This window comes from Hylaeus volcanicus, chromosome 1 (assembly GCF_026283585.1).
Source record: "Hylaeus volcanicus isolate JK05 chromosome 1, UHH_iyHylVolc1.0_haploid, whole genome shotgun sequence".
In the NCBI taxonomy this organism is placed as follows: domain Eukaryota; kingdom Metazoa; phylum Arthropoda; class Insecta; order Hymenoptera; family Colletidae; genus Hylaeus; species Hylaeus volcanicus.
Window position 1 is genome coordinate 4,441,821 of NC_071976.1, and position 16,627 is coordinate 4,458,447.

The following is a 16,627-nucleotide window of genomic DNA, read 5'->3' on the forward strand; positions in this document are numbered from 1 at the left end:
AGGTGACAGAGAGGTATATATATATATATATATAGTATGTATAAGAAGCACGTAAAAAGTCGGTTCCGGTAGATCACCCCTTCCCACCCACGTTATACCAGAAAATAAAAACCGATTTCGTACAGAAATCTAGAGAACCTAAGACAGTCGTCGGCTAGTCCTAATGATATATTTGAATTAGTCGTTATCGGCTATCCTACTCTTTCTCCTCGTATCTGTAGTAATAAGTCATCGTAGTTTAAGTGTTTTTATTTAGGGCATCTCTTTCTCGCTGTTTCTCCACTCCCTTTTCTCTTATTACCTTAAGTAACTGTCGTCGTAATGACGTTCTTTTCGTACAGCGTACACTAAATCGAGCTATAACCTATCTCGATCGCACGATCGTCGCAGCGGGATCCGATCGATCCAAGTTCCCCAAACTCGATGGTCCCCGAGCCGTTTCCAGACTTATTTGCATCACGATTTGCAGTGGTATCGTAGGGAAAAAGAAAGAACAATTCCCGATTAAGAGAAATGTGGTACGAGTGAGTAGAAACTGGACAGAGTCGAGTAGTTTTGTTTCGCAAATGCTCATAGTAACGTCTGATCCAATGTTACTCCAACGAATCTCTCTTTCTCCATAGAATACTCGATCGTTCATTTTCGACGAATAAACATTCCTTCACCTCGCCAGATTCTCCTGTTCCCTCCTTTCGCACTCCCACTGCTACGATCGTGTTCACGCAATATACAGTACTCCGATAATCTTACAAATAATATATCTAACAACGTTAGGTTCATCTTAGATTGCTTTCCGTGATCACGCCGACTCTATCATCGAGAGGCTAAACGTGCATTCGTCGAGAACGAGAATCGAGTACGTGGACATTTTGAGATCCTCTTTATTACTTAATTAGCATCGTCACGAAATTATTTATCGATCTCTCTGTTGTCCGTTTCCTCGTCCTGGCCATCGACGCCTACACGAGAGACTCCTGGCCAAAGATCATTGTTACCTTAATGTTCCTCTGTGTCTTTGTCCTTTTCATCTCTGTAATATTCGCCCGTTCGCTCTTCACTTTTTTGTTCTCTTTAATAACTTTCTTCAGACGTACGATAGATAGGCAACTGCTATTTCTTACGTATCGTTTTTCGTCGGGACACTCAGTAGTCGTACAATTTTTCTCATTCTCTCATCGTTGCTCGCTACCTAACATCCCCGTTTTTCTCTACAGCCGCTCGTCGCGTCGATTACTCTGGAATATTCTCGTACGACGAGTAGCTTTCCCGCTGCTGGCCAGAGATGGGCAAAATTTCATTCGAATAACAAACTACAAAGAAAAACATTATACACAGATTTATCCCATTGAACAGTTATCGAAATAAGTTTTTCATTCGTTCAATGTAAAATATTGAAATTTCAATATGTAATTTCGATTGGAGGTTTTTTTTTGTAACAAATAACGGATAAACTGTTTATATTTTAACCGTTATTCGAAATTTGTACCTAGATAGAAAGTTTGCCCATCTCAACTGCGCGAGGATCGCGTACCGTCGACGACAAGATTGCCCGATAAACCAAGAAGGAAAGTGTATTCGACGAGCTCGAAGACGAACCTCTGAATCGTCGATTCGCATTAGTCTTGAACCAGAGATGGGCAGAATTCGATTCCGATGATAATGAATAACGAATGAAAATTATGCAATGATTATACGCAAGGTTTATTCGATAGAATAAGTGTCGAGTAAGTTTTTACTCGTTCAACGCGAAGCATATTTTGATTGTAATTTGTATTAAACGAATAACAAATGGAGATGTTCGCCTTTTATTCGTTATTCGATATTTTGTATCTAGACGATGCTTTTTCCCATCTCTGTCTGGGACACGGGCTGGCCTCACGGTTCGTCTTCCTGCAGCTTGAAAATTAAGTCTTAACCTTACGACGTAATACTATTCAATACTTGTTGAAGCTCATAATAAGTACATATTTGAGGATTAAGTTACCGATTATTGTATTAACCTTACGCACCTACGGTTTCGCTTTCTTTTCTCTCGTATAATATATCTTCGCATTCTCTCCTCGCGCACCTTCCTTGTACCAAGCACTCTCTCCCTCGCACGCTTTTTCTCTTACTATCTGACAGTGTACCTTTGTGTGCCGTCGACGCGATAGATACAGAACAGAAAATCGTCGAGCACGGCGTTCCAAAAACTCTGTACAAGAATAATCAATCGTTCGCGCGCGTTAAGCCCGGCTCGAGTAGTAGAAGCTCTTTTTGTTCGAGATGAAGGTTAATGTTCCAATTATCGACACAGAGTTTTTTTTACAATCGTCCCTTTGAATAATGATTCGAGTTGTTTATTACTTTTTGCCTGCATTATAGTATAGGATGGTAATTTTATGAGATTATAAACGACATCTGGTTTTGTTTTGTTACAATCATAAGATTACGTGATATTTAAATTCTCAAATCACAAATGTTTTACCACTGGCGATGGTCTAACGAGAAACACTATGATTGCTTTCCAAAAATTTACTCACATATGACAACGAAAGGAGTGAGGGCTGTAGAAGCATTTTATGTTGGAATAATTTCTCTGAAATTCTAATTAACAAATTCCAGGAGTGCATCACGTTTTCAACACGATGCATTAATTTATTCACTTGTTCTACATCTCGAAATGTACTCTTTTAATCTTGATCAACGACCGTGGAACAACTTTTGATGGGGGGCATTGTTCATTCGAATAGTAAATTAATTTATAATTGATGACATATTACATACTCATAAAATTAGCACAAAATTATAAATAATGACAAAACTCGATTCTTAGGATCCTAATTTCATGTCGTATCTAAAATAACGATTAAAATATTATGAATATCAAAAAACTTAAAGTATAGAATATACGATTCGCTAAAGTAAACACGATGCTTTTATCAACTTTATAACAGTCATATTAGAGAAATAAATCGAAAGGGTCGATAGACTATTGTCGAAATTCGGTGCACTTACCTTAATCGCGTGCAGAAGAAAAGCTCACGAGGGCTTTAAACGCGTCGCGAACGTGTCAACAATACGAACGTTTATGTACAAACTGAAGGGCAAGAGCGAACCTAATCGTACCGACGCGGAGTTGTTTTTCCAAAATCGGATTTCGCGACGTCTTTCGTTCCGCTTCGCGTGATCGTCGCCTCAGAGGGAACTGAAATCCGTACACGCACACATACACACGGAAAGGTGTCATGACCTCTCTACGATCTATTATATTTTATAGCCTACTCGTATGTATACTAATCATGGCGAACTGGGTCCTCGGGAAACAGCGACCGTTCCACGAATTGTTTAATACAGCACCGGTAAGCATCCATCTCCGTAGTCAGAAGCGTGCGCGACGCTTCCGTGTTTTAAAAGTAGAAATTAAACTAACGCTGCTAAGCGTATACGATACGTTACAAACGATTGGATGATTAAAATATAGGGGAAAAAAAAAAGGAATCGGGGGAGGAAAGAAAGAACAAAACAAATCCGGGCGAAAGAAAACTTGGCGGAGAACGGAGAACGCTATATAATACCTCGCGTCTACGGTTGCGTCGTTCCAGAGAGAATTTTTATAAAAATACCATGCGCTATCGCGATCCTATGTACACACAGACGTTTCCGGACCGGAAGAGAAAACGATTCCAAACGGTTCGATCCCGGAAAACGGGAAACGCTAACGTTTTACGGCTGCCGTGAACACGGAGAAACATCGGAACGAGACCGAATTGTCGATTCAGATTCGATTCGAACGCGAACGGAGGACGATCAAGAGGAACAACGCGTGCTCGACGACGTTCCCCTCTTCGCCGAAGCTACAACTTTCGTCTCGAACCGATCGCCCTGCCCGGTTGACCCGCGATAATTTTGCTCGATAATTTCCGCGATCGGAATCCGAAACGACACGAAACTATCCAACAAACGGGGGCTACTCTACTCTAAACACGAAGGTATATGTGAGAAAATCTCTCGTTTGAAGCAGATGTTTGCGTCTATCCGAACGTACGAGCGTTTTGCGTTCACGTGATTCCTGCTACGTGTTAGTTTGGGGAGCGCCAAGTAGGTTTCAGGATCACAGGCTTTACCGATTTCCAGCACGCACTCGACGCACCTGCGCAGCACCTTCAGACTTCTCGACGATAATAATGATAGCGATACCGAGTAATGCTTCTCGTGTCTAATGATGGCGTTTCGCGAATGGGATACGTGGGAACGTCTTCGAAGGATGTCGCGAGAAGGGCAGAAGAAAAGTCTATGGAGTGGAATCGGTTTTGGAGGCTCGAATCTTGAGATTATTAGATGGTGTAGCAGTTAAGCTAACAGGTTCAGCGATAGGTTTTTTTTTAAATATAAAAAATGACTTATAGTTTGAACAGCCTGACAAATTCGATCAGTCGTGTTCAGACAAAAAGTCCAAATTTTAAGTAAACTTGGCGCTAAATATAGAGGTTCGATGTCGAATGAACCGATATACGAGTATAAGATTGCTGGATTAAGACTCGAATTACGATCGTAATGATTATCATTTGATTCAACTGTCCACTGACAGGTTCCTTGACAAATCCTACTTCTAAACAAGGATTGAGTCAATCGGATTGCTGAACCAGAATTTGATTTCTCTTTCGTTACGACTACTTTACTAATCAGACTATCAAAGCGATAGATGAATCCCTTTTTCGAAAGCAAAATTTGTATAATACCTACCGTCAACAGTGCTTGACTAGTCTACCAAATCCTCGTACGAATGCCAAAATTTCCAGCGCATAATCAGTAAACCAAGCGCAAACTCAAGATGCAGTATTCCACTTCTGAACAAAGAGCGATGGGATAGGATTCGAATCCTCTTACCTTATTTACGTAAATTTACCAATCGAAACGTCGAATTTCTTCTCCGAAAATGAAATTTTCATATTAATTACTACGTACCGGAGTAAAATAATACTAAAGTCTCTTCGAAGACGTTCCAACGTATCGTCGTGATCAGTCAACCTAAATGTGAGGAATTGAAGGATCGATCCACGTCTCTGCGTTCTATCGAACGTGGAAAAAGAAAATGTAGCGGGTCGACGGTTGAAAACAAACGTTCGTCGAGTCGCGACGAAAGGAATCGCGCGAATCGAAGACGGCAGTGCAGATCGCGAGAAACTGGCGACGTGATATGAAAAAGCTAACAAACTAACGGTCGCGAGGAGGCCGCGACTACGTAGCCGATAATAATCTCATGTGTAACCTGCGTGACGTTTGAGAACGCTTCGTCGCGTCCTCTCTCCTAACGCGTAACATTCTCTCCACCCGGCGACTCGGTATTACATACAAACACACATAGTCTACCGGCTAACGAGGCACACTACTCGGACTTAACCGATTTTGGTCAAGTTTTACACAAACATAGGGCATAGAAAAATTTTAGACTCGTATTTCCCCCATAAGCTACTCGTATTCAAGTTCAGGAGGCGAGAAATAGCTTCAAACCTGAAAATAAAACTTCTGTTCGGTTACATATTTCTAAAAATTAGCAAGACAGAGGAAAGACAATTTAATCGACAAATTTGCAAAAAGATTGCCAAATGAATTTGCTGCCTGCAATCCTTTAATTAACAAATTGTAACGACCACGTTATGGGTACTTACTGTTCAGCACAAACTGGAGCGCTTTTTATAAATTAATTTGTAAAACTCTATGCATAAGTGCACGAAACCTTATCCTGGAGCTTTAGAAAATTAATTTTTTTACTGTGGTAACCAGAGAAAAATACGCTTTACAAGAAACATTTATAAAAATGTGTTCCAACTGGCTACAGTAGCGTCCCATGTACGTCCCCTATTTTCCATAAACCATCTTGAACGTTGTATCCGACATTTCTTACGTGCTTGAAGAATTGAATAGATGTTTCATTCGCTTCTTGAACGCGAATATCAACCGATACAAGAAAATACGTATCTATCGCTCCACCATGCCGTATCAGTGTGGAAAATTGTACAAAAATCGGTTGACCGATGTGCTCGTAAGTCGTTTTCTGGCTCGTTAAAACTACGCTGAAGCTCGACCGTACATGTATATTTTCTCCACACTTTTCTCTATCTCATTTCATTTCCTTTCTCTTTGCTCCTGTAACCTCGGCGCTTCGTAGAGCGGCCAACCGAGAACACGTTCGTTCGAGAGTCTCGTCTCGTCGTTCGTATCACAGATCTAAGGAAAAAACAGGAGAATTTATATCCGGTTCCCGAGTGTGTTGTCCCGCGGATGGACACCCTTGGTTCGAGCGACGTCTCGACGGTGGAGTTGGGCAGCGATTAATTCGCCGTTACTTTCGCGATAATCACTCAAAGTTGTCGGATTTGAATGGTAACCGTAAACTACATACGCAGCCTGCGATCGTAAATCGATAATTCGTAATCTTTCGGAGTTAATCGTGTCCGCTTACGCCGTCGGTCGTTAATCGTGATTACCGATCGCTCGGTGATCGTAACCACGGATTACACGTTGTCAACCACCGATCGAGGGGTCGATTGCCGACAAACGTAACCCGTGCCAGCTCGCCCGATCACCCGACCGACAGGTTTAGCCACCGACGCCGCTGGAAGCGATATACTTAGGAGCCGAACCGCTGGTTGTTCGCGTAAGTTGCCATCATCCCGTCGAGTCGCGTCCTCCGTCGCTGACATATAAGCGCACTTTTCGTCGATGCTCGCGGGTTGCTCGCGGTCGTCGTCCTCGAGTCGCGGTCCTTGTTCGCGTCACGTGTCTATTTACATGAGTGAAAAGCGTTCGTGGGGGTGTTATCAAGGACCAGAAACGAAATCGGATCCTCGGGAGTCGTCGACCGTACGCGCACTGTCATGCCGAGTGGAATGCGGAAATACCGTTCGTGGCAGGCGTATTGGTAATGATTATGCGTCGAACACAGCGCGTTGTTATAGTCTCGTTGCACCGATCGTCCGATCGTTGGGATCGCCCTTCTCTGGTCGGCACAGGCGAGATCGAAAGTTCGTCGAAGGACAGTTTCGGTGGGAAGGGCGTAGACGCGATCGATCAGGACGAGGCTCGTCCAAAGGATCGAGGACGGACGTCGCGATGATCGAGCCGCTCCCCTCGCCCATCGGACGTTCGGTTTGCCGGTTCCGTTATCGATCTCACTTGGTCGAAAACTCATCGGTAGCAAGAAGGACGAAGGCAGTGGTGTAACCGGTCAGAAGGAGAGTGAGGCTCGTCCAACTGATCGTGGATGGACCGCGATTCTTCGGCAGGACGCTTGTACGTAGCATTGTGTCGGGGTCTCGGCTCGACGAGGGCTCCAACGAACGGCTCCATCAGACCAGGGGTGTGCCGTACACTTCGTTCGTGTGCAGGTTTTGATTGCTGTCGTTTTGCCTGGAGGCGCATTGCTGGAACAGAGACAACGGAGGGGGATCCTCAAGCAGGCGATCGATTTCATTCGGTGCGGACCAAGTCCATTTCGCAGCGAGGTTCGCAGTTTCGTGTGACGTTGAGTCGCTTTAAAATCGACGAAAAGTGTACGCGATAACGTTTACAGAGGGTTTCTAAACTTCTTAGTCAACCCTTTGCACTCCTAACGCCATGTAAATAGGAATTTACTTTACTCTGCAAATGTTATAATATGAACTTTACTTCCAATACTTTTTTATATCATTGCATACTGTGTGCATTTTGTAATTACTTGTACATTCAAATGTCCTATAAATCCAAACGAATCCGCAGTCTAGTGATATCTTTTGACGAATGTTTAACTGCCATAGAAACCATTTGAATAGACATCAGTTGTGGAAGCATAACATTTATAATTCTAAAATACTAATTATCACGTATTAAAAAAAAAGTACCAAGTCCATGCACGAAGGGATTAAAATTGTGAAACGATCGAAATGTTTAGGTAGTCGATAGACTCACCGCTTGTTTTCTCTCCCAGGTCTTCATGGCGGACTTGTATTTCTCGAATTCGTGGCACCAGTCCGAGTATATCTTCTGATAATCGTTGGACTTGGCGGGCGCGGAACATCTGTGCGCGTCCACGGTGATGTTGTACGAACACAGAAGCGAACCTCCGAGCCAACAGTCGTATCTTCCCGCGTCTTGCTCGTTCACGCCCACGATTACCAGGCCCTTTTCGGACGTCTCGATGAACTTCTCCCCTCCGGCTCCGTATTTGTAAGCTATCTGATACCTGCCCTTCTCTTTGCTGTAATGGTACCACCTGACTTCCTGATTCGCCAGCACTTCCGGCATCTTCACGAAGCAGCCCAAATGCACGGACTGGCCCCAGGTGACCACCAGCTTCCGTTTCCCTACGCTGCTATCGCAAACGTCGGCGGTGCTGTTCGACACGTCTTGAAGGAGCCTGGAAAAATCAACGAATAGGATCACGGATTAAATACGTAGCCACATTATTTACTAAATAGCTGCGTTTGTTCAATGTTGCTTTGCAAAAGTGTCTTTTCATAAAACGTGGTAAGTATTCGTGTTTATTTAATGTTCATTATATGCGTGAAAAGATTCTTCATCGAGGAACTAAACAAAATGAATTCTAAATGCGAGCTATTAATAAAAATAAATCTAGACAGGATTCGTAATCGGTGAGGTTTCAAAGCTAAATTCTACGACAAGTGATAAATTGCGTAGTTTTCAATCGTCTCGAAACAAAACTTTAGCCTCCGCGGACTTTTCACAAGTATTAATCTGGTGGTCGACGTGTTAATCCAAAAATGTTACGTATTATCAAATCATGAAATGAATAATAAAAAAGTAGACCACTCACCCGGGTTCGTAAGGCTTGCACGTGTTGGTGTCCTTGTCCCATCCGCAGTAAGGATCGTGAACGCATCGAAGGCAGTTGTCGTATCTTCGGGTGCACATCACCAAGTCGATCTGCTTTATTCGATGATCGGAAGCGACGTAAAGGGCCTTGTGCTCCTTGGAGATCTCCATCGCCTGAATCGGCTCGCCCGGCGTCACGTCAAAAACGTCCAAGAGGATAGATTGCGATTCCCCGTTGTTGTCTGTCCATTGAACGACTTTGTGTACACGTCCGTCACCTGTAACACAGAGGAACGATGCCATTGCAAACTAACGCTCGAGACAGCCGATGGGCCACCGATACCGTCAAAACATCCCAACGATATTGCCATCGTTGATCGGGTAACTTTCACAACGCTGAAAAGATTCTTCTTTGATAATCACTTTTGCCAAAGAAGAATCGCGGTATCCTTCATTTTCTTTGCGCAGGACTCTGGAAATATTTATTACAGCATCCGCGAGCCTATATTGTTTCATTTTTCCAGGCACACGATTTGAAAGAAAAATAAAACTCAAATTTTTATTATTTTACAATGTTCTGAGTATAAAACGCTGATTATAAAATTCATTAATCAGATTATATCACAGATCATTAAACGATTAATCAAATAATTGGTTTCTTAAACGACTCAGCCATATAAACAATGACAGAGACCACAAAGTACGTTATCAATGATTAAAAAAATAATTTCTGTCGTGTACGAGTAGTATACATTAGGCTATACTGCTAATGTATTGCTGTTTTTTATAATTTGTGATTACAACCCTACGACTCCTGATGACAATAGTTTTACAGGGATAACAGTAGACGTATGCCAGTGAGATGCGCCCAACGATAGCTAAAGCGGATTGCACGATTCAACAGCAAGAACTTCGAAGTGGATCGTGATTATCTCGCCAAGTTTGTCCGTGACAAATCACGTTACAGATATCGGCGCAAAAACGTGGCGTGGATGTACGTTTCGCAATCATATTTTCTACGATAATTTCGTGATTTAGGAGAGACATTTCAACGCCGCATTGAAACTCCCTCGAAAAAAATATAAATGTCATAACGCGAATTATGTGGACAACCTATAAAAAGTACGCAGCCACTAGAGAAATATTTTTTTTCGGTGAAACGATAATTTCGCTGAAATTATGAAACGTAAACATATAAATACGCAACACGAACATAAAACGGAGGTCGTAAATTCAGTTATCCAGAACCGACGGAAAACATTTTGTATGTTCACTCACGAATGAATAAATGTCTCGCTGTATTTATAACATCAGCGACAATCACGTTATTTCTGATTCGATATAAGTGTATGATTCTCATTTTACGAATAAAATATTTTGTAATGTATGTGATATTAAAATATTTTGTATTGTAAATGACGCGTTATTTGAATTAATATAATTGAAGAAGTGCGCATAAATAAATATGTACTTACTGGAACCAGCGTAATAAACTGTGTACTCCAAGTCGATGCCAACGAAATCAATACGCAGTTTATCCACGACCAATCGTGTGAGCATCACGTCCCGTTTGTAGAAGACTGGTTTCTCGTTTTCATGAGATATAGCAGAGTCCATTAGAGGGTGGGACCGAATGAAGTTGAGGACGGTGTCAGGGAATGTCTCTGTGTCATTCACACACTGGCCAGGACGCGGTTCAGGAACTTTGTTTGAGAGCACTGGAAGCCAGGCACTACTGCTCGTCGCTTGTTCTTTGAATTTTCCTCGGAACGCTTCTTGAATCGCGTCGATGTGGAACGAGCAAATCGCCGAACCCATCAATCCGTTCGTCGAAGTCGTGAACGTACCATAAAAGTGGGTATCGTCACCTGGAACTTTGTAAATGCTCTCTGGAAAAATATTAATTCGATAAATATTACTTTAGGAATATTACAGATTATTACAAAATTTTAATTCAGGGAATTTTAAGCGTTACTTACGTATTTCGTTGAAATAGAACGGAAATTCGCCAGGTATTGAGCAGTTCAACCTGGCCTTGAGGTATGTCGACCAATTTTGCGACAGAATATTCTTGCCGCCGGTGTCCCTTTTGCAAACTCTAGCAACGCGGGAATACACGCTTTTACCGCAATTTATGTATTCTACTGCGGTCTCGCGAAAGAAGAAGAACACGTGGATCCCGATGTCATAAGATCCAACGAAATTGGGCTCTGAAACAGATAAACAGAAAATTCAACTTCTGATGTTATAAAAATCTCCTTCTTCTATACTGTGATGGATATTATCGCTCAATTATCGTTTCAAATATCTCGCTGTAAAATTGAAATACCTGTTATTCGCTTACAAAAATCCACGAATACAATTTTTAATGTGAATTAAACGTTTTCTGTGGTAAAAACAAGGTTAACTATTCGGAACATCGTCGGCAAATACTCCGTATATAAGAGCGAACATTCGAAGAATGATGTTTAACGCGGGTAAGTGTCCCTTAACAAATTTAATATAAATTCAACGCCGATTCTAGTCGCTGTAAAATTTATGGAAATATTAAATCTCTCGCGGTACAAATAAAATTGAATTCCGTGTCGAATACAGGGAAACAGTAATTTCAATGGAAACTACCGCGGTAAGATTTCCACGTTGATAAAATTCCGCGCGAAGATTTCCACCGAACGATTTGCTCTTTAAATACAATCACGCAAATTAAGATGCAAATCTCGCGATGTTCCGCGCTCTTTTAGCCCCGACTAAAAATCAACACCGCGCCGACGGATGTCGCGCGACAGAAGCATTTTCCGTGCCGGCGAAAGCGGAGAAAAAGATCAGTTTTCCCGGGTCTGTGTAATTTAGGAGTTCCTGCACGCTCCGCTGTAACCGTTTCTCTTCAAAGAAACCACGCAAAGTAACGCAGATTTTAATCAGCAAATTTCCCTTAATCGTTATTGCGTCCTTTCGCGAGTAAATTTAATTCGTCTTTTCCGAATGAAATAAAATTCTCTTCGTCATATTTAATCTCGTCACCGTTGGATATTATACCGCGGAGAGCACGCGGAAACGTACAAGCAGTTACGAAATAAATCATAAAAAGGTTAATAAATTAACCTCGGCCTCCTTTGTAATTTCCACAAATGCATATTCACGTTGACATTCGAGGACACAGAGTTGGCGTTTAAAATAAAGAAAACTACCGGGAGACAAGCCGGTTCGCATGCAATTTCCTGCGCTTTAGTTTTGCGCTTAAGGGCGTTATGTACAATTAGACGCTCAAAAAAGGCTCAAAAGGTGAAGTCTTCATGAATTTTTTTCAGATCAACTATTCATTGCGTTTTGAATCCTTTGAAGAATAGTAGAAAGTACAATCTATAAAGTGGCATCTAAAGTGCTGTTTTTGTATATTATTTGCATTTTTGTCGTTCGGCCATGACAAATACAGACTTTAATCGCTATAAATCAATCCTTTTTCAATATCTTTTGATAACCTTCTCTTTAATTTAAGACAACTAAAAGAAGTTGTAAGAAACTTTTAAAAAATCCAAAAATTCAGCCTTCCTTCAGTATTCAATTGCATCCCTTGTGTTCATTACGAGTAAATACAGTTTACTCAATTGTGTCGAGAATAATAATCTGCATGGTCGTGGTTTAATTGTGGACGTTTCCGAATACCACGATATAATTCTACACTTTGCTTGCAGAATGAGAAAACGAAAATGTTGGAGAGCGACGAAGGTACAACACGAAGCAACCGTGCTTTCGGTTCTGATGCTTGAGAAGATAATTTCGTGCGATTCGAATTCTTCCGCACGTAATGTTCCAGACACCAGGAATAGGATTGGTCTGTCCTACACCGGTATCTCGAAATTAAGGATACGATGCATGCATATTAACTAATTCAAAGACACAATGAGTCGTACCAAGCATATTTATATTTTTGATGTTTCGACAATTATGATGAGTCCCTTTAACAGAAAGAAATAAAGTTCAAATCTTCAACAATCGATTGAAGATAATTTTCTAGCAACATTGCGAATAAGATTTAGTATATACCTACAGAAATTAACACTGTAACATCATTGCTCCATAATAAAGTTATTAAATATTAGAGGAGTAAAATATACATAGTGGTCTACTAAATGATAATATTATATTGTCTCGAAAAGTATTGTGTTGTTTCAGTCTATTGTTTTTAAACCATTTGTCAAAACACTTGCTTCCTATCACAATGTAATAAATTAATAGAATAATTTAAATTATTTTTCTTTTCTTGCAATATTATATTTTTAAAATCACTGTAACAGGAAACAATATTCCATAGCAATTTCCTTTTTCATATATCACAGAATAAAATATCGTTGTATCGTCGAAAAGGACTATAATATTCTATGGTCGAAAGGTCCAATACAAATGGGCAGCGTGCTCGAATATTACACCGATGATATAGAAAATATAGAAAAATCTATACAATGGGAACGATTATTTTATATAAGAAAGCATTAACGATATCTCCGGATTAACTTTGTTTCCTTTCTAAAGAGAGAGATAAATAATGAATGCTTTTAAATAACGACTAAATGTAGTGGCAATGATTGTGTAAACGTCGGGAGGCATTTTGTATTTTACAGCGGAGAAAGTTTGTCTTTTGCAAGATCGACCCTTCGCTCGATGTACCAGAAACATTTCACATCGCCGCAGGTGCTCGTTAGGAAAACAAAAGTTGAACCCCGAGAAAATTACGCGGAAGGGTTACGAGTCGGGAAACGATCGTCAGAACTCTCCAAAAACTTTGGAATTCGAAGGATTGCCGGAACAATGAGAAAAACTATAAAACAAACGTTCCAAGAACCCCCGCGTTACGACGCGGAAAAGTAAGTTTCGCGCTCGATGAAAGAGGAACGACTTCTTCGGTTTTCATTTACCAGCGGCGAAGCGTCCAAGTTGAACGTATGCTTAACGAGCATCCACTTGTCGTTTTTTACGATCTGCAATCGTAAAACCGCTTAACGGTTCACTCGTTATGATCGTCGAGGCATCGATAATTCGCGAGTCTCGATAGCTGTATGAAAACCAAAACTCACAGTTTAAAAATACCTGTTTCAGACCTGCGGGAATATTAATACGGTCTCATTTTAACATGTTAAGCACCGAGCCTACTTTTTTCTATACATTTTATCTTGTAAATAACACCCAATCAATGCGAAGCTTTACATTAATGCATTCTAGATGACAATACACATTTATGGGTCACGAGTCAATTTGTATGTCGTAAATCATGGATCCTGAGTCAATATTCGAAAATTTAAACATAGTGCTAATCGTCTTCGAGTCTTACAAATTGTGGGGAGATTTATAAAAAAAAAAAGATTCTCTTAATTTTTCGCAGCACAAGGTGCGTGTGAAAATAAATCATTCAAGTGAACATAGTTTTCCTGAAAAAAGTCATAGAGTCGTTTTTTGTTTAAATCATCGGAACAAATTTACATACATTGTTTATAAACTTCAAACTATATTATTATTGAACATAATATAAATGTTTAAAGTATGTAACGTCAGTCAATGTATGTATATTGTCAGTCAATCGTGACTAAAATGGCGTTTAAAGTATTAATAACGCAAAATACAGGCAAGTTTTTAAAACCGAAGTAATCCACGAACAGCAAATAAAACTTTATCATTAAATTAACTACAATTTATCCTTCATCAAATTCAGGAATGGGGATGTATAATTGGGTAGAGTGAGAGGAAACTTTTAATAGCAACGTTGTAATCCTCTTTGCGAAGGGTTACCGTAAGAGTCGAAGCTCTCGTAAACAATTACGAAAATATATTGTACGATTAAAGTTGGTGAAACAAGTGTCGGCACATGGAGAAACAAAACGGCAAGGTTTAAACAATGCATATCAAATAAAAATGGAAAACAAGGAAATGCAAGCGAAACATTGGGAACCCGGTGGATATTGGAAAGTTTTGTTCGATCCTATGTACAGTGTAATCGATCGCGAAAGGACATAAAATAGCTTTTCATGGATCGAATTTGAAAACAAATTCAAACAAAATACGCTGTATTCGAATACGCCCATCGCATGTGATAATTAATGTGACTCTGTCCCAGTGCGCGGCGATCCGACGCAGAGACGACGATCGAATTTTGTTCCACGGTTAAATCGTCGCCGCGCGAACGGTACAGACTCCGTCGATTTTACATTATGCGATGGCGCGGGGTAGAGGCCGCAATCTCTTTCACAGTTCACCGATTAAATCGATTGTCTGACGCTTCGCCGGTGGAAGTTTGATATATTGAGGCGCAGCGGCGAGAGAAGCGGAGGAAGAGCGAACACGAAGAGGGTGGAAATCCCGGAAGAAGGAGAAAGAGGGACAGGGTGGTTGAACGGAGGACAGAGAACGACAGAGGGAGGACAGGAAAAGGAAATGTCTCGACTCGAGAGAAACACGAGGCAACCGACGAGTTTTGATTGGGCGCCGCTCGTCGGGGCGAAACGGTATTGTACGAACAGAGCGGAAAACGTTCCTCGCGGTACTCTCGATTTCGCGCCGCTCGCAAGAGGAATAATGAAATCACCCTTGGGGCTAGTTTCATAAAGTTTACAAGTCGCTGCTGGCGTATCCAGGTGTGCCATGGCTAGATTGTCACGCTTACAAATACGAAATTCTATTTTCCGCGTGTCCCTCGCGCCCCCGTTCGCCATTAGAGACGACACCCCCGTTAATAAATACGCCAAATTACTCGCGACTGGTTAATATTCGCTGACTGAACTACCCCGACCCGCGACGATGTCTCCAGGGGCTTTCCTAAATTGACCGTGTCAATCTTTTTCCATGCCTCCCTTTTCCTTCGTCCTTCTACACAGCGAAGTTTTCGAAAAGCTCGTACTTTGATACTTTAGCAACCTTGCGGAAAGGCAAGCGACAGGCTGAGCAACAGTCGCGTACAATCAATTAGATCTGTCGTCTGGCCGTTGCTTTAGACGTTATTCGTGTCTGGGGAACGACCAAGACCACAGGGACTCTGAACATCTCGATCCAATGATAACAGAAACTCTGTGGTATCTAAAACGTGGATAATCTATACTACTGTTATAAAGAGGTAGAGTTTGTTTGTTTGTTTGTTTGTATGTAGGGGGTAATCTCCGGAACTATTGAACCGATTTAAAAAATTGTATGACATCATTATCCCATATATAAAAGCCGCTATGCCGTGTTGCATTTAAAAATACGTTTATGCAAAAGTTCATACGAATATACATGATGGTCCACATAAATTGTTGCAACGTACGTAACGGGACGTAAAGAGGAAAAAGAAGGCCAAGCTTTCAGAACGCTCGCACGCGGAAACGTCCCGTGGATGGAAACAAATGAACAAGGAACGGCTGAGCGTCATTTGACACGAGCAAGGATCCGTGAAAGTGGACGGTCGTCAGTCGGTTATTCAGCGCTTGTTAAGCTTCATCCACCAGCCGCTCTTTCTCCTCCATCTTGCCCGTGTTCCGCATCCTCTCTTCGCGATCCTTTATCTCCCACCCATGCCGCAAATCGCATCGATCTTAATTTCATATACTTTACCGGGAACTCCGCTCTCTAAAGAACGGGGCAGAGCCAAGGGCGTAGCCACTATATAACACAAGTAAAATAAGACTAGAGATCCTAGTAAATTTGCGGTCGTACTCCACCATCCGCAAAACAAGTGAAATAAGAAGAACCCGCCACTATGTTAAGCTTTATAGCCAGACGCAACATTTAATGAAAATAGATTTGGCTTAAGTAATTGTTACATATTGTTCCTCCGCGCGTTTTTATTGATGACGTTTCCACCATTTATATT

At 41.3% G+C, this 16,627-nt stretch overlaps 1 protein-coding gene across 2 annotated transcripts in view; it reads right to left on the reverse strand.

The window, feature by feature from the left end:
* Positions 1-224: 224 nt before the first annotated feature.
* Positions 225-16,627, reverse strand: part of LOC128884582 (semaphorin-2A) — a 313,381-nt gene continuing 296,978 nt past the window's right edge. For both annotated transcript variants that reach the window (XM_054138056.1, XM_054138054.1), the window contains exons 7-11: positions 10,773-11,003; positions 10,269-10,682; positions 8,795-9,071; positions 7,930-8,377; positions 225-7,406 (exon numbers count right to left, since the gene is read on the reverse strand). In XM_054138056.1, the coding sequence (XP_053994031.1) occupies positions 7,332-7,406; positions 7,930-8,377; positions 8,795-9,071; positions 10,269-10,682; positions 10,773-11,003 (1,445 nt within the window). In that variant the 3' untranslated portion in view covers positions 225-7,331. The remainder of the gene's footprint in view (positions 7,407-7,929; positions 8,378-8,794; positions 9,072-10,268; positions 10,683-10,772; positions 11,004-16,627) is intronic.